Below are 24431 nucleotides of genomic sequence, written 5' to 3' on the forward strand. Positions count from 1 at the left end.
AGCAGAGGTGGTTTTGTCTAGGCACATTGCTACAAAAAAGTCTTTTTGTTCTTGCTTGAAATCTGGTTAATTTTTGCTGGGTACATCATTGAAAGGTAACAGTCAACGTTTTATAAGAGTTATGTGTGGGTTTGTTTTATTGTTTTTTTCAGAAAGTTTTGAATTATTTTAATGTATTTTCCCTTCTGTTGTAATAATGCACTGTCCTTTACATTGTGCCTCGATTACTTGCGTATTGTGGATGAAACCAAAGGAGGCAGGGCCACCTTGACATCACCACAAATTGCTCCTTATGGCTATTTAAGCCAGGAGCTGAGAAGACTTAAATCAGTATATCTTTGTTAGTATATTAGGGGGCTCTGGCCCCTGCTCGCTTCGCTCACCCACCCCAGGGTTTGGTTTACCGGATATATAATTTAAAGAGATCATTTTCATGGGAATTGTTACATATGCATTATCATCACTTTTACTTTAAAACTTTTGTAAAAACAATACTGTACTTGTCCTTTATTTCCGGCCCCGGGCGTGGTTAAATCTTCTTCTTGCAGGACGTATAACACTGCTCGTGTTGTGAAGGGGGGGGGCAGCTGAATGCACACTAAAGAAAAGCAGATGGATCATCTGCTGGCAAGCTGCGTATTCTGCTTGTCACGCTGCGAGCCGATCTTTTAAAAGCCTGTACAGCAGATGTCCTTTTGCCACTTCGCATCTCTACTGCTCGCATTGTGAAGGGGTGGGGGGCATAACGCAAGCTAAGGAGAAGCGGTTGGGTCATCTGCTGGCTTGCTGCTACTGGTGAGCCGCCTATTCTGCTTGTCACGCTATGCGTCGATCATTTAAAAGCCTGTACAGCAACTGCCCTTTTGACACTTCGCGTCTCTGTCACTCGCGTTGTGATGGGGGGGTGGGCAATTGGGGTTTTTTTGGCCTAACGCATGCTAAGGAGAAGTGGTCAGATCATCTGCTGGCTTGCTGCGTGTTCTGCTTGTCATTGTTTTAAGAGCTGGGAGCACATAAAGCGTGTTTGCCAAAAGCATTCCAACAACTGCTAGGTTAGATGTCTGTGAACTTGTTTTAAATGTTGTCTTACTGCCTTGTTTTGTGTGACATTAAAGTGTCTCTCGCGGGACGTCAAATTGTCTTCCGAGAAGATCATGTCTAGTCTCCCTTCCAAGATTTTTTTTTTTTTATAATAAAGAGATACTGCTATTTTCTTGTCAAATTATCTATTTTTTGAGTATTTTCTTCTCCATCTTTGTATTTTACTACTAACTTGTTTACTACAGGACTGCCATTTAGGCAGCTCCTTTTTTCAACTTTGAGCATTTTTGCCAGAGTCTAATTTTTTGATGAAATCATTTATTTATGAAGATTTTTTGTTTGCTCTTTTATGTACAACAAACACCAAGTATGCAGAAAAATTTTTGTACAAGAAATAAACAACATAATTCCACCATGTACAGATGTTTTACCATAATTTACAAGTTGAAATTGCTGCTTAGTAAATAATAGGCTTCTTTTTTTGAAGATTTGTACTTATTATTTCTTGCCATAACTTTTGGAAGAAACAAGTATTAAATAATTAAAAATGTAATTCATATTTTATAAATACACCTCAAGAATGATGAATGTCTAGCTGATACACTGAAGGAAAACACACTTGTATAAATACAGTAAATGTTTATTTTAACAGCAAAAAGTTGTAGAGCAATTAATGAATTAAAATGCTTAAATCCTGAATCCTAAAGTGCATGTATATTTACATTTAAGCAGTGTTTGTGAGAATAAATAACTGCTCAAAAAAATTATAGGAACACTTTTTAATCAGAGTATAGCATCAATTCACTGAAACGTCTGGGCTATTGATCTGGTCAGTTAAGTAGAAGAGGGGGTTGTTAATCGGTTTCAGATGTATTAGTGTTAATGAAATGAACAACAGGTGCACTAGAGGGGCAACAATGAGACAACCCCCAAAATAGGAATGGTTTAACAGGTGGAGCCACTGACATGTTTCTCTCCTCATTTTTTCTGACTATTTTTTCACTAGTTTTGCATTTTACTATGGTCAGTGTCACTACTGGTAGCATGAGGAGATACCTGGACCATACAGGGGTTGCACAGGTAGTCCAACTTCTCCAGGATGGCACATCAATATGTGCCATTGGCAGAAGGTTTGCTGTGTCTCCCAGCACAGTAAGGGCACGGAGGAGATTCCAGGAGACAGGCAGTTACTCTAGGAGAGCTGGACAGGGCTGTAGAAGGTTGTTAACCCATCAGCAGGACCGGTACCTGCCCCTTTGGGCAAGCAGGACCAGGATGAGCACTGTCAGAGCCTTTCAAAATGACCTCCAGCAGGCCACTGGTGTGACTGTCTCTGACCAAACAATCAGAAGAAGACTTCATGAGGGTGGCCTGTGGGCCTGTTGTCCACTAGTGGGCCCTGTGCTCATTGCCCAGCACTGTGGAGCTCGACTGGTATTTGCCATAGAACATCAGAATTGGCAGGTCCACCACTGATGCCCTGTGCTTTTCAGAGATGAGAGCAGTTTCACCCTGAGCACACGTGACAGACGTGAAAGCGTCTGGAGAAGCCATGGAGAATGTTAAGCTGCCTGTAACATTGTTCAGCATGACCGGTTTGGTGGTGGATCAGTGATGGTCTGGGGAGGGAGGCATATCCATGGAGGGACGCACAAACCTCTACAGGCTAGAAAACAGCACCTTGACTGCCATTAGGTATCAGATGAAAGCTTTGGACCCATTGTCAGACCCTATGCTGGTGCAGTGGGTGCTGGGTTCCTCCTGGTGCACGCCAATGCCCGGCTTCATGTGGCAACAGTATGCAGGCAGTTCCTGGAGGATAAGGGAATTGATACCATTGACTGGCCCCCACGCTCGCCTGACCTAAATCCAAGAGAGCACCTCTGGGACATCATGTGTCGGTCCATCCGACACTGCCAGGTTGCACCTCAGACTGTCCAGCAGCTCAGTGATTCCCTGGTCCAGATCTGGGAGGAGATACCCCAAGACACCATCCATCGTCTCATTAGGAGCATGCCCCAATGTTGTCAGGCATGCATACAAGCATGTGGGGGACATACAAACTACTGAGTACGATTCGGAGTTACTGCAATGAAATTTCACCAAAATGGACTACCTGCCGCATCATTTTTTCGCTTTGTTTTTCGGGGTGTCTTTGAATTCAGCCAACTGTAGGTTGATAATTTTCATTTCCATCAAATGATGTGGCATCCTTTTGTTCCTAACACATTTCCCAGTCCATATCAGTATAGATATCCAGCATGATTTCTTTCCCCTTTCCTGATGGAAACTTCCTGTCTTTGGATAATCCCATGATGAACTGGCTGGTGATGACCCCCCTGAGCTGGTTTCCTAGGTGGGGTTTATTATCTATTGTTTTAATCCTACACATGAAGCATCGTTTTTTTAGGATGGGATTATTTACTTATTTCTTAAGACGATCTGCAACATTTGCACTTTATGGTTTTTAACCCTTGGCTTTTTTTTCTTGGAATAAAAGCACTTTGCACAATCGGCACCATCTCTTGTTTCAGGTTGCACAGTATCAGCCTGCTCTCTAAAATTCCAAAATCATCAAATTAAGAAATATGAAAAGCAACTGCATTGAGAAATTCGGCTTTTACTTACTAGCTTGTTTTCTTAGGAAATAAGTATTTCCACTATGATGGCACACATTGCAGTGAAAGACATAGTTTGTCATGAAGGGAAGACAGGTCCTATGAAGGCAGAAAGAGAAGAGTTCAGAATACTGGTTTAAAAACAAACAAAATTCTAGGTTGTCAAGTTATTAAAAATATCATAAGCGAAACAAAAAAAAAAAGGTAAGACAATATAGCATACTTAAAAATGGCCTAGTACAATGACGCAAGCCATGTTAATTTGCAATGATACATATGACAACATTTTTTTCTTTCATGTATACTATTAAATGCACAAAATGACCTAAACATTAAATTTCTAATGTGAAAAGTGTTAATATATTAAGACGCAATGATTCAAAATCATAATTAACTCACTTCCCCCAATTCATGGAGATTTGTGAAGGGAAAAAAAAGAAACACTATGAGATACATCAGCTGTGTTGATCGTGTAGATTGAAATTAGAGAAACAGATAGACGTAGAGGTCAATAAACTTAAGAACAGCATTAATAAATTTCTACCAAATTCTGAAGAAGCTTTTCACCACTCATCATAAGGAAAAATTTATTTTTTCTCTAGTATTAGATAATACAACACATAGTTTTCCCACTTATGGAGTTATGGAGGGTGGGCTAGGATTCTTCCAGTTAAGTAAGGTAAATAGCCATGCGTAGAATAGGTTTATATTACATTATGATAGAGTGCTCACTTAGTAAGTACGTGCCATTCAAACATTTTTGAAAGGAGGAGAAAGAGGATAAGGTTCTATGGTACCTGCAACAGGAGTTGATTTAAAAAAAAAAAAAAAGTGTACAAATTGTAGTCAGTCCAGGTGTAAGCCAATCAGGACATGTGGCATTTTAAAAACATTTCTTGAAATTAGAGTCAGCATTCTTTTTAATACTCTAAGTAAAGGGAAATGGGCTATAATGTAAAAACGTGTACATTTCGTACAAGCCTGATACAGACTGCCAAGATGAATTTTAGTAATAATCCAGTTTGTATGTGTAAAAATAGAAATATAAACACATACATATACATACACACATTACAATATGTTTGTTCACAAACACACATCACAGAAAATTGCTGGATGGAAACTTACGAAGTATCAATGCCAAATGTATCTGCTGTGAACCATTTCATACAGATACCACACTGCAGTTCTACTTCACCCAGCTGTCGGCCATTCTCTTCTTCCATAGATCCCATTTGCACATCTATGGGCTCTGAATTATCTCCAGGCACATCCTGAAAGTGAAAACATCTAAATGTTGGAATAAACAAAATGTCCAAAAAATGAGGATTATACTAAAATATATTTCACTGCACCTAATGAATATCACTACAACCATTTTCCTATTTTTCATTAACAGTCCAATAATATTTCTTAAATTAATCTTAAATTAAGCTGAAGATGTGCAAATGTGAACTATTATTATACTAAGCATCCAGGACATCAATGGTATGCAGTAGCTGGAGGAAAAGTCATGTGAGTATCAGGCAACTAACAAATGGAACTGATTATACAACAATATCACTGCCTACAATAACAAATCTGTACACTTAGTCCTAATTTTGAATTTATGCAAAAAAATGCTTTTAATGTATCTATTGGACTTTAGAATGAGGTTTCAACCAAATTCAACCATACAGCAGTTATATCTGATGGACATGTTAGATAAGAGAGTGACAGGAAATAAAGCATTCAGCATATATGAAATAATGCCACATATACAACTAAGTGGATGTCAAATTATTTCTCTATTGAAAATTAAACTAAAAGGAAGTATTATGAATTTATTCTTGGTATTGTGTTGGGTGTGGTTAAAAGGAAGACTATAATAAATTGATTAAAATATTCTAGTAACTGGTCATAGCATTTGATAATAAATAAGGAAGCAGACTAAAACAAAGTTTTTGGGAACAATTTTGTCTGATACCTAATTTAACTTAGAATTAAATACTGTGTACTTTTTAATGAGCTAACTATATGGCATTGAAATTTTTCCTCTCGTTTTTGTTGATAATCACATACTTTCTTTTGGAAAGACAGGACACTAGTTTAAAAAAAGGAAAATAAACTCAAATGTCTGGGCATAAAAACAGGAAAACTAATAAAGCAAATAATGTTTGAATGTATCCAAAACTGATAAAGACCTTAACAAATCAGTGTCCCATATACCTATGATGTAATGCAAGAACAAAACAATGAAAATCTACGCTCTGTGTGGTAAATTAAATTCAGCTTAATTCTTCCCAGTTCAAAAACGATATAAGCTTAAATGAACCTGTATATGTAATGTGTGTGTCCACTCTTCTAGTACAAGAAGAGATTAAAAAAAATACTGTTTGCTACTTGCTAATGTCTAAATTATACTAACCTCGGATGTCAAAAGTACTGAAATATAACTAAGCATTGTAAAGATGCAACACCGTTTTCACCCATTGACTGGTCTTAATACGGTAATTTCAGCAGTTGAGCCCCTCAGTGTCCAGAGTGCAAAGTCAGTATTATGAGACATTGGGTTGGGGGCTTGGGGGGTGGTGTGGGTTTGGATAGTCCCCCTCAGTATTCAGGGCACAAGCCCCATAACTAACCTAAATGGAGCCCCTTGGATGACGGTGGCCTAGGCGGGCAGTTATGTCACCTAATGGGTTGACCGGCTCTGCTTAATCGTCTGACATGCAAGTCAATACAAAGAATTCCAAGAGGTATCTCATTTCTAAATTACGGAATCATTAATAAGTATAAACATGCATACTGATAGTATTTGAAGAATGTGATGTTAATTTCTACAGGTTAAAATATTTTTTTGTATTTAAACTTTTAATGCATTAAGACAAGGGTCTGTTATTACTTTTACCTGTGTGTCAGTTTTATTTTGAGCCGTTTATTCAAGGGCAATGGTCTTTAGCACTAGGGCTTTTTCACTCCCTTAATTTTTAAACTGTCGCCACAAGGTGTGCTGCCATAGTGCATTACTTTCTTTTATTTTAATATGTGCGATTTTAAAATTATATTTCATCACATTTACTTTATAAGGAACTACAAGTTTTTAGTGGTCCATTGCATAAACAGTGGTGCCGGAATGTGCTCATACATTTCTAGCTGTGCTTCAGAGTATGCATTTGGTACATTTGAAACCCAACAAAAGTATGCCACACAGAAGGGCATGTTGATATCCTAGTTTTTATTGTAAAAATTTGGAAGTTACAAAGACATCGCAGTTTATTTGAACTACGAAACTACGAAAGCACTTAAATGTGTTAGTGGTTCATTTATGTTGCTTTTCCAAACAATTGCTTACAAAAGACAACATTAATGTTCTTTTAACTTGAATGTTTCTTTTATGTTTTTTTAATGTTTTCTTTATGTTTATCACTTACAAAAGTCTGCAATACATATTTAATTAAGATTTAAATACATATGAAACATTTAATTGTATTACCTCAGTAACTGTACTTGTTTTCAAAGTGAAAACTGTTGACTGGATTTAAGCTTTTTTTACCTTTTATTGTTTACAGAACTTTACTCCTACCTTATGCTTAAGATTGCACTATTTCAAAGTTATTTGCATTTAATTACCACAACTTCTATTATCTGGTTTTATCAATGTAAAGATTTTAATACATACATAATCAAAATTTATTTGTATTGAATTACATGATATACTGTATTTGGCATTAAAAATTAATGGTTATTAAATTCAAATACTTATTGCATCGAAGTTTGAAATTTTGGTAGCACAACAACCCTTTTGCAGAAAAATGAAGATTACACATTAAATTGGAGTTCCACCTGTTGAAAGCATGCAGACAGAAAAAGGCAGTTCAAGGTGATCTAACACCTTTAAGTCCCATAACTTCTTATATGGTATCTGTACTACAGAAGCAGGCAAAGAATATTTCCATCCCTTACTGCCAAAAATTCTTTCTGAAAGAAATTCATGGAAGAGAAAAACAAAGACTTGAATAAATACACTTGTAAAGGTGTTCAGCAATTTTCATGGAGACCTGGAACTTTACTGGACACAAGGCAAACACCAGCCAATCACAGATCACACTTTCACCCACAATGAGTCAGTGTGAAATTCTGTATTTACATTCGTTAATTAACCTTAGGACATGGGATAAAAAAGCAAAATACCTGGAGGAAAGGGGGACAATGTATAAAATTGACACAAGCAAAAGTCAGACTGCCTCACTAATCACTGTGTTGCCATGTACCTTAGATTATACATAGTATCTTGGAATGGTGGTCAAATCTTGACAATATACTTATAATATCACTGCACAAAACAGAATTTTAATGCAAGTTTAGTCATATCCTAGAGCTTAAAAAGTACAAGACAATACTGCTTAGCAATTACGTCAGAGATGCACAGTTTTTTGACTTTTCTATATGTATGACATAAAGGCAATAGTTTAAACTCTTCAACAGCATACCATTGCTTCTTTCCCATTAGAAGATTCTGTATCTGCAGGTGGAACAATGTCTCCTAAAGTGGAGTCTCTGAAAAGAGGAAACAAAGAATGAAGATAATTTTGAAAACCAGGGGAACATAAAATACAACAACAATTTAAGCATAAAAATGGTTCAATGATTCATATTAAAGGCATGTTCAACACAAAAATATTTTTAAGTTTCTTACTCCATGTAGTTTGTAGCAATGGCAGAAAAAAAAATTTTTAACCGCATGATTTTACACAGAACAATAGAAGAGTTATGATTATAATGATATAATTAGCTCCGTTACCCAGTTTCACCTGGAAAACTTCGTAAGACAATGGTCATCATTTATAGTGCCATTGATTAATCAGCCATACCAAAAGTACTAAATGTTTTCATATACAGTACAATATTTGTATTTAGTTTGGTTTTTAACCAAGGGCTAATACTGAAGCTGCTTACTCTTGAAAATGCTACACGCAATTGCACACGAGAAAAACATTCCTGCATTAGATCAATTCTTCATTTTCCTGGTGATCTGGTTTTTGTTTATGGTCACTGCGAAACACAATTGTACAGGAAGGTGTATTCTTTTGAACGGATATAAAAAAATCAGTAGGAATAATGTGAAATCTGAGTACACATTGTAATGAACCAACATAGTGGGATAAAGGAAATGAACACAGCATCATTCGGTGTTCCAGGCCAGGAATACGCCTGGCCGGTTCCGATGTTCCAATTCCAGATCACGTCATATGCTTCTCCATAAGACGCTCAGGCATCCTGGTCCCAAAACATGCCATGAATGTCTCTGTATTTTTCCAGCTTCGGACCACAGTAATATTATTCCCTCAAGTTTGCTCTGATGTCCTGGCCTCAAAGCACACCTGCTTCCTGAAGAGCGTTCCACCTGACAATCCTGCTGCATAATGGTCCTCCCTTTTATGGTCTGTTCGCTACAGTTTTTTTTTTTCTAGCGACATACTGTTCCGCACTGCTCACCCCTTTATGGTGTCTGGTACCTGACTGTTTATGCAGTTTCCTCTGGAGGTTTCACCCCTCAAAATATCAGGATGTGAATATATCAAGCACAGCAGTCATCCCTTTCAACACCACCCCCTGCACTGATGACTGGCATCTTATAATACAGAATTACAGGTTTACCTACTATTATTGGAGGTTTATGATTTTCATTTGTTTATTCCATGCAGTCAAGTACAGTATTTATTTTCAGGTCTTTTGTCAGTTGTATGTTGTCTCCCGTTAAAGTCCAAAGACGTGAATGTACAGTGCATCCGGAAAGTATTCACAGCGCATCACTTTTTCCACATTTTGTTATGTTACAGCCTTATTCCAAAATGGATTAAATTCATTTTTTCCTCAGAATTCTACACACAAACACCCGATAATGACAACATGAAAAAAGATTACTTGAGATTTTTTAAAAATAAAAAAATTGAGAAAGCACATGTACATAAGTATTCACAGCCTTTGCCATGAAGCTCAAAATTGAGCTCAGGTGCATCCTGTTTCCACTGATCATCCTTGAGATGTTTCTGCAGCCTATTGGAGTCCACCTGCGGTAAATTCTGTTGATTGGACATGATTTGGAAAGGTACACACCTGTCTATATAAGGTCCCACAGTTGTCAGTTCATGTCAGAGCACAAACCAAGCATGAAGTCAAAGGAATTGTCTGTAGACCTCTGAGACAGGATTGTCTCAAGGCACAAATCTGGGGAAGGTTACAGAAAAATTTCTGCTGCTTTGAAGGTCGCAATGAACACAGTGGCCTCCATCATCTGTAAGTGGAAGAAGTGTGAAACCACCAGGACTCTTCCTAGAGCTGGCCAGCCATCTAAACTGAGCGATCGGGGGAGAAGGGCCTTAGTCAGGGACGTGACCAAGAACCCGATGGTCACTCTGTCAGAGTTCCAGAGGTCCTCTGTGGAGAGAGGAGAACCTTCCAGAAGGACAACCATCTCTGCAGCAATCCACCAATCAGGCCTGTATGGTAGAGTAGCCAGACAGAAGCCACTCCTTAGTAAAAGGCACATGGCAGCCTGCTCCAGAGCACTCTTGACCTCAGACTGGGGCGACGGTTAATCTTTCAGCAGGACAACGACCCTAAGCACACAGCCAAGATATCAAAGGAGTGGCTTCAGAACAACTCTGCGAATGTCCTTGAGTGGCCCAGCCAGAGCCCAGACTTGAATCCGATTGAACATCTCTGGAGAGATCTTAAAAGGGCTGTGCACTGACGCTTCCCATCCAACCTGATGGAGCTTGAGGGGTGCTGCAAAGAGGAATGGGCGAAACTGGCCAAGGATAGGTGTGCCAAGCTTGTGGCATCATATTCAAAAAGACTTTAAGCTGTAATTGCTGCCAAAGGTGCATCGACAAAAGTATTGAGCAAAGGCTGTGAACACTTATGTACATGTGATTTCTCCGTTTTTTTATTTTTAATAAATTTGCAAAAACCTCAAGTAAACTTTTTTCACGTAGTCATTAGGGGATGTTGTGTGTAGAATTCTGAGGAAAAAAATGAATTTAATCCATTTTAGAATAAGGCTGTTACATAACAAAAGGTGGAAAAAGTGATGCGCTGTGAATACTTTCCGGATGCACTGTACAGTATATGCAAAGCAGTGCTTAAAATGGTTATACATAGGTGCAGATATATGTTAAACTGATGTATTAATGTGAACAGTGAGGAGCACTTCTCTATTAGTAATTCAAGTGACAATATCTAAGACTGATGTTTTGTCCATTGGAGTATGCAGCACCACGATCAAAGAGTGGGGTGCAAGATGGGAGAAGGGTCAGTTTTCAGTGCCACAAGTGGGGGCTGGAGGTTGATAGAGTGCAACAGATAACCAAGTCCCTCTTAGCCATAAAAATGAACTTAATCCCAAAAAACTATGTTTACTGCATTTCAGCCCTGCCACAAAAGGACCTGCTGACATCATTTTAGTGATCTTCTCGTTAACACTGGTGAGAGGGTTGATGAGGACAAAGCTGGAGATCACTCTGTCAAGGTAACTGAGTTAGAATAGAGAGGTTCAATTGTTGTGAAGGCAGCTTCAGGGAGCCCAAGAAAGTCCAGCAAATGCCAGGACTTTGAGTGCATCAGCACACACAGTGCAGCAAAGACTTTTGGAGGATGGACAAAACATCAGGGATGGACTGATATTCTGCAAAAGGTACAGGGATTAGACTGCTGAGGACTGGGGTAAGTCATTTTCTCTGATGAATTCCCTTTCCGATTGTTTGGGGCATCTGGATTGACAGCATCCCAGGGCTAGAAGGGCCAACACTAAAAATATTGACTCTTTGCATAAACTTAATGTAATTGTCAATAAAAGCAATTGAAACTTATGAAATGCTTGCAATTATACTTCAGTATACCATAGAAACATCTGACAAAAAGATCTAAAAACATTGAAACAGCGAACTTTGTGAGAACCAATGCCATTCTAAAAACTTTAGGCCACGACTGTACATATGTTTTACAAACTTTGAGCACTTTATTTGATAATGGACAAGTGGATTATGCAACACCAGTAACGTGAGAAATTGTTTCTTTTTTCCATGCATGTTTTCCACATTATTTGCAATTGGACAGTCGCCCTTACATTCTATTATATCATAAATTGTCTTCTCTCCTTCAACCTGAAAATATGAGATTCAAATTAACTTCTTCTTCTTTAAATTAAAAAAAATATATAATTTTTGGGAAGTATTCTTTTAAACTGCAATATTAAAAACCTGTATCAACAAAGGAAAAAAGAAGACATTATGGGTTTCTCTTGCAGCCTTTAAAGACATTTTGATTAATCAATATTTAGGGGTAAAAAAAAAACAACAAATAATACACAAACTAAGAATCCTAGAATGGGTGGAGAAAAGTGTCAGGAGTAATTTGTGGCAGACGGGTATCAGCAAGAGTGAAAGGGAAGGTCTACAGGATGCTAGTGAGACCAGCTATTTTATAAGGGAAGAAGATGCTAAGATTTGCACTGGGTGTGACGAGGATGGACACAATTAGAAATGGGTAGATCAGAGGGGCCAGCTCAAGTTGGACAGCTTGGAGACAAAGTCAGAGAGGCGAGATTGCATTAGTTTGGACATGTGCAGGGGAGAGATGCTGGGTATATTGGGAAAAGGATGCTAAGGATAGAGCTGCCAGGGAAGAGAAAAAGAGGAAGGCCTAAGCGAAGGTTTATGGATATGGTGAGAGAGGACATGCAGGTGATGGGTGTAACAGAACAAAATGCAGAGGACAGAAAGATATGGAAAAAGATGATCCGCTGTGGCAACCCCTAATGGGAGTAGCTGAAAGAAAAAGAAATTGGGTGTGCTAGTTTATGCAAATGTAGGCGATTTATGAAAGCAAAGTGAATGGAGCAAAGTTCTGTAAAGCTCAAAGAAGATGTTTTTAGCAAGTACTTGTCAGGCGTTATATGGCTGTGAGTATGGCTGTCAATTTTGCAAAATAAATCCATTAAGAAAGGTATTTAATATATATTACCTTCCTACTAGCTTCACCTTATCTGCAACCTTATGCAAATACCAAAGTGGGGACTACACTTCCCATCAGCCACTGTGCTGCTCCTGACGACTTCATCAGCGCTCACAAAATGTATATAAAATCATCATCAAATGGGGCATGTCACCAAAAGTAGAAGCCACCGTTTTATTTTTTTTTCTTTCACTCAAGCAATTTAAGATAACAATTTCATTTTTTAACTTGGTTACAGTTTATTTTAGAGCAGTGTTTCTCAACCTTGTCAAAGTTTCTTGATGACCCACGGCCAGTATTCCGGGATTGGGGGTGGGATGATTATGGCATCTCCCTTTGTAAATTAGTCCATTAGTCTGTCGCTTCAGCAGACTGGGGAGTGGTGTCACATGTGACAGTAAATCTGAGATATATCACACTCTTTTTTTTTATCATTTTATTTTTTAAAAAAGCCAAGACTGTTGTCCACCTGCACATCATCACTAAGTTCACAAAACCAATTAAATTAAATAAAAAAACACCCAGCAAATTAAGCAACAGAGCCAAGCCACAAGTGAACAAAATGAAGCACCATTTTTTCTATAGCTAATGGAGATACTGTTTGTCAGAAAATTGTTACTTTTTTTTAAAATGATTCAAAATCGATTCTTAAAGTCTAAAGATCGATCTTGTGAATCTCTATCCTGCTCAATTACTATATGTAGATTTTTGCTTATCTTCTTTTTTGTCATCCGATCCAGAAGATGCTGCTAATGCTCCAATTAAGGTTTTTTTTTTAACGGAAAAAGCACTTTACTACCATATCTAAGCTGTGCAATGCATATGTTACTTATAGTTGTAATACAACAAATTAGAGAAATCTCTTATCCTGACATCACCCAGAAATGTCGTCTCAGTCGACATCCAAACAAGTAGAGCCTAAACAATCGGCACTGGAGAAAGTTTTAAAATTATTATTATAATTATTAAATTATTGTGAATTTCAAATAAGTGCAATGCTGTGAAGTTTTTTTTTTTTTAAAAGAGCAATGATATTTTGTTTCACATCTTCCAAATAGTGATGTTAACTGTTCATTACTAATCAAATACAGGTATTTCTTCTTAAATGCCATTCCATGCTTATGTATATTAATGTTCTCTATGGATAGTTAAGTAATAATTGATCAAGTAAGTAGTTAAGTAGCAATTGATATCGAATCGAAGCACTATGAATCGGGATCGAATCAGGATATCAGTGCTGATACCCAATCCTACTTTTGAGTAAGCAAAAGTAATTATTTGCTTTTTTTTGGTAGAAATGTATTCAAATTTATTGTACAACAAGGCAATACTAATTTTAGGCACTGATGCTAATGGAGTTTTTAACAGTTTTTGGGTAAGAATGAATCAACTTTAAATCACCGTTGTCACATACCATTAGCATGTTCAACAGTAAGCAGCTCAAGTGAACCAATAATATCAGTTCCTTGAAAAAAAAATGAAAATACTGGATACAGAAAAGTACTTAGTTACACAGTAATTCTGATACATTTGATTATCCAATAACACAATAACTGAGGTCCACTGACTCAACTGAAAGTTTCCCAGGTCTCTGCAAAACATTCTGGCGACACCTGCACAACCAAACACAGTGTTGCCCCACACAGTTATAATTCCCAGCATGCCCTGTAGGTGTGCACAGAGGGCTCAGGGATGCTGCCATCTAGCATGCCGGAGGGGCATATAGTCTAAGAGGGACAGAGGGTGACAACCTGCCATTATACTGGTCTACCAGCTGGGTAAGGATCTTAGGCCAAGTCTGACAGGGACACCAGTGTATCCACTTCAATGCTTGCACCTCCTGCCAATCTCCTGGCTGAGGCAGGAAACAACAGGCCTTTCTTCTTGCTAACTAATTACCTTGGCCTCCTGGCCAGGTAAGAAACCATGAACCATCATGGCAGGGACATCAGCCCATGCCTGGCATCCACAATAGAGTGCAAAAACACTTTGGAAAGTAGCCTCTACAGTAAAACTTTATCAAAAAAAACTCTAAAGAAATTGTGTCACAAGTCAGATAAAGCAGAATTCTTAAAAAGACAAAAAACAGAAAAATAAATGAACATAGAGAATTTACAGATGAAATAGACAGATGCACATATATTCACAGCTGCGTCATCAGGTTTTCCCATGTGCTTAATTTGCCAGGGGAAGCTTACGAAAACATAAAAAAATTTCAAAATTGAAAAAACTTTCACATCAAAATATTCATCTTCATTGAAAATCATCCCAGTAGAGATTCTAGAAAAACAACAACCATTGAATTGAAACTAAAAGCTGAGCAGAGTAAGATAATGCTATTCAACTGGATAGTTGCTTCCAGTTTTGCACCATCTTGGAAGATGAAAAAATTTGGAAAACCCTTCAGTGATGCTGAATGTGCTAAGGAGTGTTTTATTAAAATAGTAAAACTACAGTTTACTAATAAAATAATTAAAAAAAAATTAAAAATCCAGTTTTCTGCAAAGACTGCGAAAATGACTAACAATATCAGTAGTCAGAAAATAAAAGATTTACAGTCATCTCCATATTTCTCTATTGCATATGATGAGTAATGAGATGTAGATGACACCGCTCAGATTAGCTCTTCTTTGTCATTGTGTTACTTTAAATGATCTTCAAGAAGGACTTTTCGATTTGCTCCCCGCTAAAAGGCCAAACAGTTACTCAAGGCTGTGGCTAACTGTTTTAGTGGCAATAATACCAGTACAAAAAATTAGATTTCTATTGCAAATAATGGTGCACAGAGTATGAGACAGCCACAAAAAAGATTTGTAACACTCTTGAAAAAGACAGTAGATCACAACAGTATATCTTTCATTGCATGGTTTATCAAGAAGCATGACCAAACATTTCTGGCTGTGTTTCATGACACGATGGATGATATAAACAAAATTATGGCAAAGAGATTAAACCAGAGGCAATTCTGTAAATTACTCAATTACACAGACGGCACATATTCCAACTTTCACATGCACAACAGTGTCCGATGGCTTTCCAAAGGACAGGTGCTGAAACGATCTGCAGCCTGCTTAGAGAACATTACAGCTTTCTTACATGAAAAGGGTTACCCTTTCAAAAATCAAAACTGCAACTAAAATGTTTACATTAGATTACTGCTGTACAAAGTGGATCAAAACTAGCAAATAATTTTGTTGCAAAGTTCATCGAAGAGGGCAATCATACTAATGTTGCTGAAACATTGAAAATAATGTATTTTTTATACTTTGTTGTTGGAATCTCATTAAAAAAATTGTTTTGAATATTTTTCTGTTTCTAGCAAATTGTTCTGCTCCAATCATTCTCAGTTTGTTTTAATAATATTCCCAAAAAGTGGCTTTTTTCTCATTTGGATTGCTGGACCCTGAAACAGACAAATATTTGTGTCCTTAATCCCCCCCAAAAAGACAAATCAATACAAGGCTAACACAGCCTTTCACCCAAAGATCACTGTACCTATTATCAAGCAGGTAGTGTCACCATCATGCTATGGAGCTTGTCAGCAATGACAGTAAAATGAAAAGATTAGTTTTGCATAAAACCTATTGCTCTCTGCTAGAAAACTAAAATCAAAGAATAATTTCAATTTACATCAACACAATAACCTGCACACAATCAACTAACTCAAGAAATGTCTTAGATTAAATAGATTAAAGATATAGAAAGGCTGAGGACCATAGTCCTACAGGAAAATCAGTAAAAGTACATGGGGAGCAAACTCCTACTGAGAAAAGTAGTTCAACAATTAATGGATGGATATTTGGGTTTTATTTATATTAATCAGTTTCAAACTACTTTGTTTCCTGTTTGTTTAAACAAAGCTTTGTCTTTATATGTATGGTACTCATTATATAATTTGTAAAGTTTGCATTTACCTGAGAACTTGTCACAGAGCTCTGTGTCTTACGGAAAAGTGCTATACAAAAACAAACTGAACTCAGTTTAATTAGTGAAATTTAGTCGTACTAAAGTGCACTTCAACCTTGATAAAGACCTAGCAAAATGTAGTGCTTTAATTAGTATTAAGATGCTTCTGCAAATATCAAAGGAGTAGCATGCTTGAACAGCCAAGGCATTTAGAGAACTTATTTTACCGTATTTTGATTGGAAATAGGCAGGCTTATGAATGTTAAATGTATTTAGATTTTTCCCCTAAAATACACCATGTGCTGTTCATTTCATTATTGATGGTTAAAATACTTTACTAAAGGTGAAGGAATCAGATATGAGCTTGTCTTATTTTCTGCCTTGATATAATCAAAAGATGAAGTTTCAATAAGAGTGTATAGTATTTTAAAATTCTCCACATATACCATTTGTTTCACCACTATGCCTAGTGCAGAACTTGCATACCATTAATTTAGCTAAACTGAAGATGAGATTGCCATCTACAAGAACGGCAAAAAACTGAAGGAAGCTATCTCCATCTACAGGTTGAAAAATGTTACTGTGTTTTTCTTCAGAATAAAGAAGAAAAAGGTCAATTAATAATCATTCTCCATCAATTCACCCATTTCCTAACTCGTCTGATCCAGGGCAGAGTTACTGGAAAACTGGTGATTATTCCAGCAAGCATCTGAGAAACATTAGAGAAATTTGGGTTTGGCTCGAACATTTGTGGATGGATCAAACTACTGTATACCAATCCAAAAGTTTCATTTTGTATTAACAACATTTGTTCAGACTGCTTTAAACTAGAATGTGGTATCAGACAAGGATGCCCCTTGTCACCACTGCTATTTGCAATCACCATTGGACCACTGGCAGTTCACTGTCGAAATGCTTAAAGGGGATTATCAGAGAAGGACTTGAACCGAAAATTTCTCTATATGCAGATGATATGGTACTGTATATATTAGACCCACAAAATACTGTGCCTGCAGTCTTAACAGCACGTACAGAATTTTAAAAATATCTCTGGTCTCAGAATTAATTTGAATAAAAGTGTGCTCTTTCCAGTGAATTCTCAAGCATACAATATCAGATTGGACAACTTCCCTTTTATCATTGCAAATCAGTTTAAATACCTAGGGGTAAACATCACAAGTAAATATAAAGCTCTTTATCAACAAAATGTTGCCGTCTGTATGGAAAAAATTAAGCAAGACTTGCATAGATGGCCAACCCTTCATCTCACTCTAGCTGGAAGAATTAACGTTGTTAAGATGAATATTCTTCCTAAGCTTCTCTTTTTATTTCAAAACATTTCAATATACTGTACATCAATAAATCATTTTTTAAGCAATTACATTCAACCATAACCTCATTTATTTGGAACTCAAAACATCCACGTATCCAAAGACTGACCCTACAAAGACCTAAGGCAGAAGGCGGCATGGCTCTACCTAACTTTCAGTTTTATTACAGGGCAGCAAAAATACAAGCTTTAAAAACGTGGACACAAATAGATGAACATACACAGGCCTGGTCAGCAATAGAATCCTGCAGTATATTCCCTGCTTTGTGCCCCAATAAATGTAAGTTATCGCCAATATACTAATAACCCAATTGTGCTTCACCAAATTAACATCATTCTGGACAAAAATTTTTTAAGTGCGTTTCAGACAGCCTTGGTGTCACAATCCCTCCTAACCCCATTAACAGCTGTGTTTGGTGTTCTTCCAGATGGGCTTAAAGTGGAGAAGGACAAACAAACTGTGATTGCCTTTAGTACTCTAATGACATGCAGACTTATCTTGCTAAACTGAAAGAATCCTAACTCTCCTCTTTTAAGTCAGTGGGTAACTGATGTTTTATACTATTTGATATTGGAAAAAATTAAATTCCCAGTTAGAGGATCTGTGCAGAACTTTTTCAAAACCTGGCAGGATCTAATCAATAATATTTTAGAAAAAGCTCTTAAAGCACTGAGGAAATTGATTTGCTTCCAATTTTTTTTATCTGCCAATTAAACTTTATTTATGTATTTTGACTAGCTAGTGGTGGGGTTCGGTTGATTTGTTTTCAATACTATTTTGTGTAAACATTGATCTCTCTGTATGGAATGATTACAATAAAATTAAAATAAAAAAAGGTTTATCTGATGACTTTTAACTAGTACATTAATACAAACTTGTGAATCTGATTTATTCAGTACAGAGTGCTGCTTACTATCCATTAAACAAGTTTCCAACAAAGAATGCATGCCAGTCCCTACTGTTGTAGCTAAAACTACACAGCTAAATTTATGAATGCGCAAAATAAATGTATTAAACTATACAAAATATCGTATTATTCTACCATTAATTAAGGCTTTTTCTCGCTCCATCTTCCAACCGGTAATGTCCTTCGGGGAGAGATACAGTTGGTGTCTGTCACCACCCATCCATGTCTGAGCCCAGAGGTTTGAAACCGTTCAGCACCCAGTGCCGACCACTGTGTTATCTTAACTTACTTCTAACTTTGTAAAAACGTGGTCTTAAAATTGTATTCTATGCTTCTACATGATAACCACCAGGACAACTTTATTAAAAGACAAGAATAAAACAACAGGCTTGTGGTTCTAAAATAACCTTCAAATAACATTTTTAAAAAGCAAATGAAATAAAATCTACTTAAGAGGTTTCACGGAAATTCAGAACTTATAAAACCAACTCATTTAATCTCCAACTCCTGTGTCTTCTAATTCAGTAAAAGATGATCAGGAGACTTTAATGTAGCTTATCGTTTGCGCATCCTACTACAGACTAAATAATAATTTAGTTTGCTACGGTATCAAGCTTTACAGTACTGTATATATGTACTTCTGCTTAAAGCTTGCACATGTTTTGAAAACGAACTGGCATGCCTTTTTTGTTTTGCCCACATCGTTGCCATTCAAAATACTGTTGACCAGCAAGCCACTACAACATTAGTCCCTCATTGGCCGATGCCTTCTAAAGAGCGCTGAAACTCTTACATCAGCAGATCTACATTAATTTGTTTTTACAATGAACAACTCTTCTCACCCTTCCTGCCCCTCTGTTTCTGTTACTGCTGCACCGGTCGACTCCTTCTCTGCCGCCATCTTCAAATATTGAAAGCTCGCGAGACAATCTTTCGACGTCAAAGACAAATCTCACAGTAGAGCGAGGCGAGGACCGGTCAGGGGTCGCTAATACGCGCCTTTCCTTCAGTATTGAATTGTGTGTCAAATTTTCACAAAAAGAGATATGAGCTGTGGTACAAAACGTTTTGCACTTTATAAAGGTATCGATTTACTATAAAACAAGATTATAGATGGTTATTCTGAACTCGATTCGCTTTCAAAGTTCCATAAAGTACAACTATTGTTTGTTGAAATGTAATATACATCAGTGAATGCTGCTTATTTCATGATATGCCTATGTGTGACGCCCCGTTAGCATAGTGGCGTCGTTCACTGTTTATTTTAACACTACTTTACAATTTTATAGCAATTTATTTATACAGAAATTTATGATTATGTACACAATGCCGAGTTTACAGCCTGTAGCTCACAGTTCCTGGGATTATTGTATCTATTAGCTTTTCCTGATTGTAGCCATGGTAAATTGTCACACAAAAACGTCAAAACTCGTACTGGAACGATCTATAGACCTCGGTCACTATAAAAATGTATCTGTGGACTGTGGAAGACACTTCGGTAATTGTGGTTGGAACAGCAAACATTTAATATTTCTAAGCAATATCTTATTTTTTTCTTATTTTCTTATTGTGTGTCTCATTATTACAACAGTATCAAAAAAAAGTTTAACTGCCTTCTATTTATTGTGAAAATTTTGGTTAATTAGTTATCCAGTTTTAAATTAAATTAAGAAAAGTATACTGCACAATTTTCAGTGGTACTACATCGCTCAGTTCCACAGTTATTTACAATTATATTGGTATATTAAAAGGAGAATATTTGATGCAAGAAGTTGAAGTGGAAACTTTGACAAAAATTCCTCAGCAGCTACCCAAACAAACTTGATGAAATGGATATTTTCCTCTTGTTTATCCAAATTTGTATGTTTGTATGTTGCAGGTATCATAGAAAAACAAAAGAACAATTCATAAATCAATGGCAAATAAGTCAACACATTTTTAAAAGGGCTAAGCAGTAAACCTGTAGAACTGCACACTGCAGGAGAAGAATTTAGGTTCCATGGCAAAACAAAATAATCCTTTAACTCATCAGGTTTGTTTGCCCGTGCTTCTGCAGTATAGCCACACTGATCATATTAAGGATGCAAGTTTAGCTCCATGGGTATGAACCTTTTATAGTAGATTTAAAATAAATACATTAAAAATGACAAAGTCACTTTCTAAAGATCAGGTGATTGTGAACTACTCATATATGGTTAAAAACTAATTAGCTAATATTGCTTATTCAGGTAGCATGGACTGAATATGGGCCAAGGATGGTTCTGTTAGGTACATAAATGTTCTCCCAGTGGACACAGGGATTTAGAGCTGGGACTGTAGTCTCTTCCAGACAATTCACCAGCTTGTTTTTTTTTTTACTGTATCTTATGTCTGTTGGTTATTGAAAACTTCTTCAAATCTGAAAAACCTTACACATGAATATATTTAAAAATGATTTGCTTTTAGTGTGTAGTTGATAATGGTGTCAAATTGAGTTTAATACATAGAGACAGTTCCAAAGTAAAGGCCCCTAAAGAGTGAAAAAACAATCACCAAAAGTAAAACAGCCAGGCTGTAAAAAGGGGCTTTTATAGCATACAGCACAAGAATAAAGCATTAAGCTAAAAGGAATACAACTTCTAGAAACAGCTTGAATTTATTAATATAATTTTCCCAACATTCTTACATATTGTTTGTCTTTTACTTCAAATATAATTATTCAGTTATGTTTCATACCTAGCTAATGATTATTAATAAACATTCCATACTCATCTCAATAGATATGACATTACGTTTATAAATAAATGCAATTCAGTTATTTGATTTACTGGTTTTAATAAGTAGACTCTTTAATACATGTATAGATGTTTTACCACTAGAGAGTGGAGGCAGAACCTCTATGTTTTTCCCAGTTGATTCTGGGGTTTGTCAGGAGTGTGTTCTTGCTTCTACTCTGTTCAATGCTTGCATGGACTGCGTATTGGGCAAGGTCGTGGGGTCCAGTGGCTGTGGGGCATCTGTTGGTGAAGAAAGATTCACTGATCTTGACTTTGCTGATAATGCTGTGATCTTCATGGAGTCAATGGAGTCTCTGACCAGGGCTCTTGAGGAGCTGAGTGAGGAGTCTGGGCTTGCGAGTATCCTGGATAAAAACAAGATCCAGGCCTTTAAACTCCTCTTGGGCACAGAAATCATTAGATGGAATGAGAAAGCATGGGGGATTATGAGGTCGCTGGAAAGTGGTGTGTGGCACTCCTGATATCTATACAAAAAGACGAAGGTCCAAGTCTGTAGACTCCTGGTGTTTCCTGTCTTGCTATATATATTTCCTGTCTTCGGAGAATCCTTGGGTGTAAATTTGTGTCAAATGAACGGTTGCTCGTGGAGTCCCAAATTAGGCACATTACCTACATTATGAGGGAGCATCAGTTACGGCACTACAGACATCTGATACGATTCCCCGAGGGTGTTCTGGCTCACAGGATCCTCATTGTTGCTCTTGGCTGGACCAGGCCAAGTGGGCACCCACATAACACCTGGCTGCAGCAGACAGATGGTCATTTCCGGAGGGTGGGACTAGACCACGTGACTGCCTGGGAGGTTGCCAACCAGGATCCCGAGCTGTTTCGTTGTGTGGTAGGTGTGGCAATGCACTGTACCATTGCACCCCAACCTGTACCCCAACTTGACCTGACCTGATAGATGTTCTAATGTTGTTCATAAACTCCATCCATCCATTGTCTAACCTGCTGAATCCGAATAGGGTCACGGGGGTCTGCTGGAGCCAATCCCAGCCAACACAGGGCACAAGGCAGGAACCAATCCTGGGCAGGGTGCCAACCCACCACAGGACACACACAAACACACCCACACATCAAGCACACACTAGGGCCAATTTAGAATCGCCAATCCACCTAACCTGCATGTCTTTGGATTGTGGGAGGAAACCGAGCGCCGGAGGAAACCCACGCAGACACGGGGAGAACATGCAAACTCCACGCAGGGAGGACCCGGGAAGCGAACCTGGGGTTCATAAACTCTGATCAATTAATCTTTTGAACTATATCAAATTACCATTCAAATAATAATGTAGTATTTAAAAGACATAGTGAAAGAGTTTGTTATAAAATGTCCTTTTCAATTGACAATGTAAAGGAAGTAATTATAATTAATAGTTTAGTAAACTGAAAACTATTACATTTTTTAGTTAACTGATGTTGATCATATTAGATTTTGTTAGTTTTACTATTTCGATACTGCATGACATATAGGAAGGACAATGCTTTTCAATGTGATTTTAGAATAGATCAGATTTATTTAGGCCAAGGAAATTTAATAAGCAATTGTAAATTGTCGGTAATAAATGAGTACCATTTTCCTCTCTCCCTGCTTCGCAGGTTGATACCTACAACGTTATGAAAAAGCGCTTATAAGTTGATTGCGCAGTCAGCTGTGGTAATTGCACGTAAGGTCAAGAACTGTCTCTCTGTATTCTCACTCTGATTTCAATTTTTGACTACAGTTCCCACCATTCCTCATTTATCGACCCCTTCCGAGTAACCTGGAATGGAGCATGTCGGGAAATATAGTTCCTGAGAATGTAGATATAGCTTGGCGGAAAATCAAACCTTGGTTGGTTACTTCCGTTAGGAAACTACAATTCCCAGAAGCAAAACGCAGGCTGTTGACGGGTTAGCGGTTGACGGTTTAAGAGCCGAGATTGGAGGGAGTTAAACTCTTAAGGTAAAAAAAAGCAACAAACAACAACCTAAAACAACAAACGCAATATCTTTATTCCAATCTTTATATTAAAAATGCATGATAAGTTTGTATTACGTTTGTGGATGAGTAACAGTCACAGTCTCGCAAAGTTCTGTTTCAGAAAATAATCAATTAGTTTTAAATGGATTTATGAGTCTTCATCGCATATAGACATACGGATTTTAACTAACAGTTGTTTTTCAGGTTTCGATTAAAGACAGAGAGTGCTGTAGTTAGAATTAGAAGCTCCTATGTAGATATGTGTACTGCTAAACGTGTCTAAAAGTAAACCGAATTAGCAGCGAACTTGTTAAACATTTAATAATGATATAATTTTAAATCAGAGCTGGAATTTTGAAACGGTGCATTTTCTGCATTATCCAAAAATCGAAATCTAGATGCCACTCGCATAGATATGTTGCATTCTTCACCATCCTAGGTTCAATTCCATTTTTTAATTATCCGATCCATCAATTGTATGAACCCTTTTAATGAAGCTGAAGTATATACTAGTAGCAATAATCGTAAACAGAAACAGCAGCCCAATCGCATTTAACACATCCCTACACAGGCCATATTTCTGTGGTTAAAGGATCTTGGAATCGATCCTTTACCAAACCACTTTCATGTTAATTTCATATTGCAATTTAAGAAAGCCTGTACAAATGAGTATGAGACTGTATGATTAACTAAAATCAATGCTTTTTAAGTTATTGGAAATTTTCGGCAGGGTCCCTGCCACTTCTATGCTTTGAAAATACTATATGAAATTTTATCCTGGAGATTGTGTAAATAATTGAAATGCGCTTGCATTATTAATTAAACCGATTCGCGGGAATGTTTTTTTTTTTAAGGTTTTATTATTCAAACAAGTTAGTTTGGTTTATTTAC

General features: G+C 37.2%; 2 protein-coding genes across 3 annotated transcripts in view; one reads left to right on the forward strand and one right to left on the reverse strand.

Moving 5' to 3' along the window:
* Positions 1-19740, reverse strand: part of ash2l (ash2 like, histone lysine methyltransferase complex subunit) — a 70699-nt gene extending 50959 nt beyond the window's left edge. For both annotated transcript variants that reach the window (XM_039768601.1, XM_039768600.1), the window contains exons 1-4: positions 19643-19740; positions 8132-8198; positions 4788-4933; positions 3670-3758 (exon numbers count right to left, since the gene is read on the reverse strand). In XM_039768601.1, coding sequence (XP_039624535.1) covers positions 3670-3758; positions 4788-4933; positions 8132-8198; positions 19643-19701 — 361 coding nt within the window. In that variant the 5' untranslated portion in view covers positions 19702-19740. The remainder of the gene's footprint in view (positions 1-3669; positions 3759-4787; positions 4934-8131; positions 8199-19642) is intronic.
* A 3689-nt stretch (positions 19741-23429) lies between these two features.
* The window catches only part of elmod3 (ELMO/CED-12 domain containing 3), a 41036-nt gene continuing 40034 nt past the window's right edge, over positions 23430-24431 (forward strand). The window contains exon 1 of the mRNA XM_039768603.1: positions 23430-23522. The gene's annotated coding sequence lies outside the window, so the exon portion shown is untranslated. The remainder of the gene's footprint in view (positions 23523-24431) is intronic.

The sequence above is a fragment of the Polypterus senegalus genome, chromosome 11 (assembly GCF_016835505.1).
Source record: "Polypterus senegalus isolate Bchr_013 chromosome 11, ASM1683550v1, whole genome shotgun sequence".
NCBI classification, from domain to species: Eukaryota; Metazoa; Chordata; class Cladistia; order Polypteriformes; family Polypteridae; genus Polypterus; species Polypterus senegalus.